General features: G+C 45.4%; 2 protein-coding genes across 2 annotated transcripts; both read left to right on the forward strand.

Annotated features, from left to right (window-relative positions):
* Positions 1-3,257: 3,257 nt before the first annotated feature.
* On the forward strand, positions 3,258-6,754 carry LOC120643538 (ubiquitin-like protein 5). Its single transcript, XM_039919928.1, has 2 exons — positions 3,258-3,631; positions 6,504-6,754. The coding sequence occupies exon 1, from the start codon at positions 3,368-3,370 to the stop codon at positions 3,587-3,589; it is 222 nt and encodes a 73-aa protein (XP_039775862.1). The 5' UTR covers positions 3,258-3,367; the 3' UTR covers positions 3,590-3,631; positions 6,504-6,754.
* Positions 6,755-7,353: 599 nt separating this feature from the next.
* Positions 7,354-9,900, forward strand: LOC120643536 (protein TRAUCO-like; the record flags this gene model as incomplete). Its single annotated transcript, XM_039919925.1, has 2 exons — positions 7,354-8,050; positions 9,105-9,900. Coding segments are annotated over 2 exons (972 nt in total), but the record flags the coding sequence as incomplete, so codon positions are not given.
* Positions 9,901-10,228: the final 328 nt, after the last annotated feature.

Consider the following 10,228-nt stretch of genomic DNA (forward strand, 5'->3'; position numbering starts at 1 on the left):
TCTTTTGTTTTCAAAAACAGCAAACTTGTAAATTCAATATAAAATCTTAGAAAAATCAGAAAAATGCAAACTAAAATGTTTTGGAATCCTTGCAACAATATCTACAACTTTCATTACATGCACATATTTATTTTCTGTCTGTATTTTAATCTAGGAAAAAGATTAGATTACATAGGTTGTAATTATTCTAGGAGTTCTACTCACTATCTAGGGGTTATTTTTGGTGGGTAGCTACTTCATGCTATGCTTAGATTTGTGTAAAAATTTGAGCACTAGTTAGTATTTTTAACTAGATGAAACCCTAGTTTTTGCTAGATCTAGTAGAATAATATATTCTTTTATTTCTGGATGTTCTGATTTAGATATATGTATGAAACTTTTTCTGTGTATTTCCAATACTAAATGAACACCACTGTACAAATTTCGTTAATTATAGATTTGTGTAGCTATTTATTTTATTTAATCCTTGTTTAGAAGACTTTAATTATGAGAAATAATTTATGTTTTTTTAAATCATGAAAATATTTCTGAGTGTTCTTTTTGAATAGATTAGCTTGTCCATGAAGTTTGAGCACCAGTTCATGACTAGAACAGAAGTTAAAAATAAATCTTGTTAGATTGATGTTTGTTTTGTTTATTTTCTCAGAATTAATTCTGTGTAGATAAAATCATGAAAAATTCACAGTACCTAATTCATCCCTGTGTCGACCTCCTGTTAAATTTTCAACTTCTGTTTTGCTCTGGTTTGACCTGTATAATTCAATCTTGTTTTAAGAGTTGTCTGAATGAATGAATTGTTCGGATTAAATGGATGCATGAAAAGACAAGATTTTTACAGAGTAGATTGCTCTCTGTACCTTCTGTTTAGAATAATTTTTGCTGAAATTGTTGTTGTTTATGTACTGAATTATTTAATTATTAGCAAGCCATGACCTGCATGTTATAGGAATCAACTATTGCTTGTTTGTGCAGTTAGTGAACTTCTTTTGTGCCGTTGATCATGATGCCCTGGATAGTTAGAAATGTAGTTAACTACTCTATAAACGATTGCCCATGTGATATGATTGTTTGCTACTTGTTAGACTACAACTTTATCGTGAAGGAAAAATAATAGCATCTATATTGTTGAGCAACTCAGAACTGTGCATTCATACATATGCATTGCTGCATTTCATTTAGGTACGATAGATGAACCACGTGAGGGATGTGACATTGAAGCCGAGCCAGAAGACGGTGAATGGTGGACACATCTAGAAGATTGATGGATGGATGGATCCCGATGTGCATGACCGAAGGCAGATGCTCGCCAAGCGAGTATCATCTAACTAACACTGACTCAGTGTTAATCCCAGGCAAGCCCCGGAGCATAACCTACTATTTTAACTTATGAAATGTTATAGATATTTACTTGATTATGCATTAAGTTTCTAGGCGTTGGATGAAACCCTAGTTGCATGATTCCTAGGTTCCATTGGTCGGAATGCTAGTGTGTGTATGTCGTTGTCTTTGCCATGCTAAAAATAGGATTCGGTAGAAGTCGAGTAATTCCCTGTTACTCGCGAGATATAGGATGTCTTTGTGATTTGATTATGGAATATTGGGATATGGAGGAAAGGAAATGAATTGTAGACCGGGCGGGAATTGTCTAGCCGTCTGTGTCGGTTAAGGACCGTACCGTTGTCGGCCCTGCTGATCAGGTTTGAATTGTACTAACCGCATACCGGGAGTAGGAGGTAGTCGAAACCGGTAAGCCGAGTACTGCCCCATCTCGAAAGTACAGGACTCCAACTCACCTCCTGGGGTAGTCGAGTAGTCGCGGAGAAATGGGGTTGCATATGTTTACTTTTGGTAGTCTCACGTTGAGCTCGGCTGACCATATGATGGTGGGGCGGTCCTGTAGTTCGAGGCGAGGAGGGGAATGGTTGGTATGTATAGTCCGACGGGGCAAATACGTGCCGTGTTGGTTAGGTCCACCTTGCAAGGTTAAATCGGATCGATTCGCCGTCAGTCGCTCGCGGACATGAGCACCTTGATCTCCGAGTCACATCGTAGTAAGAATATAGAAGGGAATAAGATGATCAGTATAGTTGAACCTAATCAATTGTTTTTCCACACTGATTGGTATAGAAATACAAACCATAGAAAATAGATATTATTCCTAATCTTGAGCTAAAATATTGAAAGTAAGGACTCACTCTTATCTGCTTTTCCGCAAAACAACCCACAGCCAGAAAGCCGTGCATGTCTAGATAATGGGCTATGTATACCCATAGCCGGGTAAGTCTTGCTGAGTATTAGTATACTTAGGGTTTGTTGTTTACCCTGTTTCAGGTATAAAAGCTAACCAGCCGTGGGGTTGATGTGACGTCCTCACGTCTCCGTAGTTATCGTTTTATATCAAGTTATTTCAGTTGGTTTCTAATGAAAATCTTTCTCAGGTCATATTCTTTTCCGCTGCTGTCATTCATTTTATGTAAATTCTAAATTTAAAGCTGTTTTGTAAATATTTATGTCATTATCTATTTTGTGAAATTATATTATGCTGGTACCATCTGTGCTCGCCGTCGCGCGAGACTTCTGGTGTGTTTCGATCGGCCTGTGGGTTGGAAACAGGCTGTCAGGTTACACTTAATTAAGCTAATGCGCCTGATACGTTCAAATGATGGCCATTACGCTTAATTTGAGTTTTAATTTAGCGGTTCTGTCACATCAGTATCCTCATAGATGGGAGGGTACACGATAGCCCGTCCGCTTCTCTCCATCTGCGGAGGCAGCAGCTGCTCTGCTCGCAAGTGAACAATGGTGGTGGGGGGTGGTGGGGCGACGACGAGGGACTGCGACAAAAAAAAGACGGAACAGATGAATCAACCCACCTTTGCCTCTATAGACGGTACGGTTGGTATACCTCCGACTCCGAGGCGGATTCAAATCCGAAACACAGCAACGCTCACAAATCGGATGCAAGCCGGAGAGACGCCGGACAAAGACCTTGCTGCCTTGCTGGCGCCGGCAGTGGGCCAGACGGCGCGAGCGCGTCGCCGGCGGCGGCGGGGGCCGGGGAAGGGGTGGGTGGGGGTGGGGGTGAGGCGTCGCGTGGGGCCGGCATGATGGGTGGTGATGGGGGAAGACCTGGTGGGCTAGGCTGCGGTGGGATCTGGGCTGTCGAATTCGAGTGGACGGGCCAGATGCAACCAGCCGCGGCAACCTCCCATTTCCGTGAGAAGGCCCCTCTCAAAAAAAAAAAAACAAATTCCGTGAGAAGGCAGGCCTTCTTCCGCTTTCCCCCCGGAGCCGTCGGCCTTTGCCGGAGTCAAGCGGAGCTAGGGTTTGAAGGCCATCGGGAGGGGAGGGGCGCGAGGGGGCGAAGATGATCGAGGTGGTTCTGAACGACCGGCTGGGGAAGAAGGTGCGGGTCAAGTGCAACGAGGACGACACCATCGGCGACCTCAAGAAGCTGGTGGCGGCGCAGACGGGGACGCGCCCCGAGAAGATCCGCATCCAGAAGTGGTACAACATCTACAAGGACCACATCACCCTCAAGGACTACGAGATCCACGACGGCATGGGCCTCGAGCTCTACTACAACTAGCCGCCCCCACGTCTGGCTCCGCGTGCCCCTGCCGCTTATCAGGTAGGGTAACCCCCTCTCGGATTCGAAGCTGCTCCTCCTCGCTCCTGCGCGCGCGGCTTGGTTTTCCTTTGGCATGCGAGATCCTCGGTTGATCGCTCGGAGCAGTTTAGCTGACTGAATTTCTTCAATTTTGGGTGCGGCGTTTTACCAATTTCACCTTTGTGCTTCTGATTTAGTCGTTGCTGACTGATTTGGAGGACTGATGTGTCAAAGTTCTTCTAGTTGTCATTTTCTCAGTGCTGGGATGTGTATGGAAAATAACTGATCCTGATTGATTATGGATACTGTAATTTACAGGGTCAGCTTTTGGGTACCTTTAGTTGTAGTCTTGTAGAATCTTCAGATATGCACACGAGTACATGACTATGAATTTCATACTGAGTACCTGTACTGGCAAATGTCTGGTGATTAAGATTAAGTAAACCTGCTGTGTCAAAATTCAGCAGCGGGTTCGACAACTGTTTTGTGGCATATTGGCATATCCATTTTTAGTGTGGTCTCCATGCCCTGTTGAATTATTGATCCATGGAATCTACAGGGAGCTCAAGGCTCAGTCAACTAGAGCTATAGGTGGGCGAATTAATGTCCAATGCTTGGCTGTCCTCGAAATAGTTATTTTGATGGTAGCTACATGATATTTGCAGATCACTTTTGCAGTGTTTCGCTGAAATTTTCTTGGGTCATTGTATAGCCATTTTTGTTATATTATTGTTGGTGTCTTAATTTGCCCTCTTGTTATGCTTGTCATACCCTACATTTGTTGATGTTTAGTTTACTTGAGTTTTGTTTATAACTTCTTAGAAAGGTGATAGATGGTGCACTTTTTTCGTTGTTATCGTATTCAACAGATGTGTTTTGATATGCCCAAAACTGTTGACCGCCATGAAAACTTTTATTGATCCATTGATGGCTGCTACTTTTTTAAACCATGAAACTATGAGTTATTTATGGAGACAATGCCAATGTGATCCAATTCAGTATTAGTTATCTTGAATATTTTGATAGTGTGCAGAAACTTTTACATATATAGTTTAGTCTATAATCTCTGCTTAGTGTTTTTTCCCCTTGGTGGCAGTTATGGTTTCTTGGCTATGTGGAATGCTATCCAATTCGGGTGTCTTGCACCTCTTGCGGTCAGAACATGGTTTTATTGCCTGAATTTATGGAACAAGCTGAATAAGTAAACAAACAAATGACATAGTGAACAAGTCCTGGCAGCATGGCCCTGTTCATGAAAACCTTGATTTCCAAATCATGCCTCGTTGGGTATTGTAGTTCTAAGGTGCCTTATTTTTATGTGCGCAAAGAGAAAGTAAAAACTGAAAACTTGGAAGATTGTAGGGAACATCTGTTTACAGGATTCTATTATAGCATTAGATTGTCATAACCTATTGACATGTAATCCAATTATCAGTTGCTGTTTTGGCAAAAGTTTATTGTGAGTTAAAATGAAATAAAAGGTTGATTGAGTCATGGTTTTTATGGCGGTAAGGCGAGGCGCGGCGACCTACCCCCTTCCAGACGCCTAGGCGAATAAGGCGCGCGGCGAGGCGATGCCATATTCATGCCTAATCTCCAATGGAGCAGCACAAAAATACACTGATGCATACCTTTTTGCTGCCAATTCTGGAGCATATGTACTAGTGATCCTCCTCTTTCTAGCTTTGCTTGCTGGCTTGATCCATGTAGCATGCTTGTGACTATATAGCAAGCAGAACAGAGCAGCACTGGACTGACCATCAGCACCTAGCAGGCTAGCACAAACAACCAGCACCACAAGCTAGAGGCAAGTAGTGCACAAGCACAAGCGTCAAGCGGACATCACCACAGTATGTCCAAGTCCAAAAGATTCAGAGCAGAGGAAGAAGGTGAAGGAGGAGCAAAGGAGGGGAGAGAAGAGTGTACTTGTGAGCCAACATGAAGGATGCTAGCATGGAGGCGGAGCAGAGGAAGCATCCACGAATCGATGGGGGCAGAGGGCGGAGGTGCAGATCGACGGGCGGAGGTCCAATCGAAGGGGCAAATCGGCGGATTAGAGGCCCAATCGGAGGGGCGAATCGGCGGAGCGGAAGTCAGAGGCCGTGCAGCAAGCAAAAGCCTCGAATAGGCGGTGTGGAAGGAGCAGCAATGGCTGGATGGAGGCGGCACGCCGCCGAATTCCAGGTGCTGCTGCCGCCGCCCTCTTCTCTTCCTCTCTCTCTACTCTCTTTCCCTCCCACTCTCTCGATTTTTCGTGCTGCTGGGATGGGGCGCGCCCACGCGGGAGGTATACACACTCGATTTCCCCCCGCGCGCTTCCCGCCACCCTTTTTCCCCGCGCGCGCAGCCGATTTTACGTCCGTGCAGCGTCCGCCTCGACGAATCGGACGCCAAGGCAATGACTAGGGCGCGTGAGGCGACGCCATAGTCACCCAATCCGTGGCGAGCGAGACGCCCCAGTTGGAAAAACGCCTGGACGCCTTGGCGACGACTAGGCGACGCCATAATAACCATGGATTGAGTAATGTGATAAGGAAGATGTGGATCTTGAAGGATTTGGTGCTCCCAGCTTTTATTCCTTTCAGTTCTGGTGATATGGGTCAAACCAAGGTTGTGTTGCTAGCATCCCACATAAGCAGATAGCTTATTCGTGTTTGAACATGGGGGCTTGATTGTCAGTACTTGACCTCCTTAAAGCTCAAATTGACTGTAGCTACTTTTTCATCGGGCAATGCAGTATCTTGTGCACTGAACTTGTAGATTTTCCCTGATTTAACATCCGGCCAGATCCTCTTGCATCTTTTTCTGGAAGTAATTCACTTTGGCATTTCTGTTTAAATGATTTCCTTTGGCACATTCCTTCTCCACTAATCATTGTTCAATTCCCATGCAGGTTGATCTGAATTCGGAAGTCATGGGTGCGATTCCAGTGTTGTAAGCTACTAAGCTCCCAGATATGAGCGACCTCAGTGAGTTGTGTCAGGCACATGGTTGTGCCAAACTATGAATGACTATTGACAACTTCGCTTGTAGTGTTGTGTGATCAACCTGCAAACTTGGTGTGCTGCTATTCGTCGTACTATATAAATAACGTAACATAGTGCTTAACTTTGGTTACAGTAATCGGCATCTTTTGTCGTGCAATCATGTGTCCTTCATTCTGCTCGTTATTGTGCTTCATCGTTCATTCGTCTGCAGAATCGTCAGTTTGAAATTTCCGGCACAACTGGAATGGAACCACGATGTTCTCCGTGATTAGATTATATTTTGCTAGTTAAAGCCCGAAATCGGAGTTGCTTGTTCTGCTCCGGGGACAGTAGGAAAAAGGATTTGCTTGTTTGTTGGCCTCCCCCCTCTGTGATTTGGGATCCTTCCAATTAGGAGCAGTACTGCAGAGGATCCTCCCGGCAATTAGGAACCTCTCCTCCTTCTCCCTTCTGAATTCCGAATCCATTAGCCGCCGCCGCCCGCAATGCAGCCTCCATCCGATCTCTCACCGCCCTCTCCGCCTGCCGATACACCAGCCTCCGCCGCCGCCCAAACCCCAAGCCTCCCCGACACGCCGGCCTCCTTGGATCCCGACACCCCCTTCTCCGACGCCGCACCCGTCGACGCCTCGGACGCCGACACCCCTGCCCTCGCGCCGACACCCGACGGCGCCCTCGCCTCCGCCTCGGACGCCCCCGGCGACGGCGAGGATGACGGGATCACCAACCCCTCCGGCGCCTCCAGGAAGCACATGACCCTATCGCCGCCGGCGGCGGCCAGTAAGAAGTCGAAGAAGAAGGGCGGTAACAGCGTCTGGACCCGGCCAACCTCCCGCAAGGGCAAGAAGAAGGCCAAGCAGCCGGGCGGCCCCGGCCACGGCCCCGGCGGCGGCGGCGGCATTGGCGCCCACCCCGGGCCCAGCCGGCGGGGACGAGCTGTGCCAGCTCGTTCCCGCGACCCGCCTCGCCGCCGAGCGCAACGACGACGCGGCCGCCCAGCCCGTGCTCCTCTCCCGCTTCTTCAAGTCCGAGAGGATCGAGGTCTCCGACGACCGCCTCACCGCCGCCAGCACCAAGGGCTACCGCATGGTGCGCGCCACCCGCGGCGTGGCGGCCGGGGCGTGGTACTTTGAGGTCAGGTTCGTGCATCTGGGCGCCACTGGCCACACGCGCCTTGGATGGGTGACCAACAGAGCGGACCTCCAGACGCCGGTTGGGTACGACGCCTATGGGTTTGGGTACCGCGACATGGATGGCACCAAGGTGCATAAGGCTTGGAGGGACAAGTATGCTGATGAAGGGTACGGGGAAGGAGACGTTCTCGGGTTCTACATTTCTCTGCCTGATGGGGAGCAGTATGAGCCTAAGCAACCTGACCTGATTCAACACAAGGGAATGCCCTTTCATGTGCAAGTGCCCAAGGAGGAGCAAAAGATACCAGCTCCCGTTCCTGGTGAGTGCCTGTTTTAATAAATTCTGTATATAGCTGTAGGTTGTTATGTCAATTAAAACATCACACAGTTTTAACAATGAAATGACTATGAAGTAGCAATTGTACAAATAAGATGTCAGCTAAGGTGAAAATTGTTTCTCACTCAGTTCTTGAGATGATGTATATGAATACTAGCAGAATTTTGAAAATGGAGTATTGGGATTTCAAGATAACAAATTCAAGAAAAGAATGTCTTATGAAACTAGTAATCGTGTATAAACACTTTCTATTACAGTCATGTTATTTATACAATGAATGGTTAGGACTGAGTGATGTTTAAAAATCATATGCAGAGGTTGTGTACTGATATTGAATTAAACAATTAAATGCATTGCATTGCTCGTGCTTCACGATGTGTTGTACATGTCATTTGGTTTTAGATTCGCATGTTGTTTTCCCAACACAGATTCCTGGTCCCTCTTTAGACATTATGTAGACTAGTTAAATGTGTATGATTGCACAAACTAGATGATAGTTTCCATTTATTCAACTTTTAATAATTTCCAAAGCCTAAACTAATGTGTATTGTGTCAATAAATCCTTGCTCTATTGTTGTTGGAATGCTAGTTGAAAATTAATCTTGAAGTATAACCTTTTCCTTTGGGACTTTACAGTCTTGTCATTGTAGCGTCATTGCACCTTATAGTTGCTCCCATACCTGAATAAGTATATGCATCTTCAAATCAATATTTCTAGAAGTATATTGTTGTATCTTCAATACATGAATAAAGTGCATCTTTAATATTGATTTTTGTATGGTCTAGTTAGAAATTCCAATTGGTTATGCTTGAGAGGTTTTAGTTATCCCATTAGTGCTAAAATATTTGGATGTTGGGTGTTCAATATGTACTAATTGGTGCGCCTCTTTGTGTTCCATTAGATTACACTTTGTTCTGCACTCATGAATAGAATAGGATGTGTCCCAACAATGGCTCTTTTACACCTATGTTGGCCCGTTATCTTGTTTGTTCGGAGTTCAGTTAATATAGATATTCAGTAGTTATTGTATATGCAGGGAGTGAGATATGCTACTTCAAGAATGGGGTATGCCAAGGCAGTGCCTTCAAGGACATTCCTGGAGGGAGGTATTACCCAGCTGCATCAATGTATACACGCCCTAAGGAGTCAAACTGTGTAGTAAAATTCAATTTTGGGCCAGACTTTGAGTTCTTCCCACAAGATTTTGGTGGCCTGCCAATCCCTCAACCAGTGAGTGAGGTGCCTTATCAGGCACTTGAGGTGAAGAATGAGGGGCCTGTTGAAAATGGTATTGCTGAAAAAACTTGCTAGTGTAGTCAACATGTTATTTTAGCCATGTCCAATACCCCTGTGTAAATACCAAACAGGCCCATGGCATCATGGTGAGGTTGGCCACTGGGGTCATATCTGACTACTAGTAGATTATATGCTTATGTTGGCACCAAATCGGTCCTCTCCGTACTTCCCAATTCTCTTGCTGATCAGCAAAGGAATTGGCAGTTCCTGTCCTTGGCTGGGTGATGAAGTTATTGTGTGCTGCCAGATGGTTGGGAAATGGTGATGGTATGTAAGAGCTGAATATCTATATATTAACTGAAAGTTGGACAAAGAGTAGCGATGGGAGAGAGGTGGAGCTGCAGGTGAAACCTTATGCTGGGAGTTTCACTGCTCATGAAGGATTTGTATGGTTAGAAAAGTATCTGCATGTAAATTTGCCTTATTTATAATCCTTTTCATTTTTCGTCCAAGCAATCGAATGCCCTTTGCCAGAATTTCTCTGTAACTGTGAAATGTTAAGCAATCCAATGGCCTTAGCCAGTGTTTCTCTGTAACTGTGAAATCTGTCTGGTTTCCTTTCCATATGCACGCAATGTGAAATCTATCGGTTGGATTGTTGATAAACAAATACAGGCACAGAACACATCGTGTCGGCTATTCATATGTGTTCTGATGGAACTGAACATTGCATTATCCAGTAGTGTACCTGTGTTTCTGTGTAGAATACAATGACAGCTAAAGTCCCTGTGGACCAAGTAACACCATGTGTTGTAGCTTTGGGTGCTGGATAAGAACATTGCATATGAAAAATACATCAGCAACCTAAGAGGTTTAGAAGTCTACCCTACGTTTCACATGGCATCCTGCAGACTTCAGCTTTGC

Source organism: Panicum virgatum, chromosome 8K (genome assembly GCF_016808335.1).
Source record: "Panicum virgatum strain AP13 chromosome 8K, P.virgatum_v5, whole genome shotgun sequence".
Lineage (NCBI taxonomy): Eukaryota > Viridiplantae > Streptophyta > Magnoliopsida > Poales > Poaceae > Panicum > Panicum virgatum.

What these genes read in the sequence shown, in the direction of transcription:
- LOC120643538 (XM_039919928.1), top strand. Translation starts at nt 3,368, where the DNA reads ATGATCGAGGTGGTTCTGAACGACCGGCTGGGGAAGAAGGTGCGGGTC.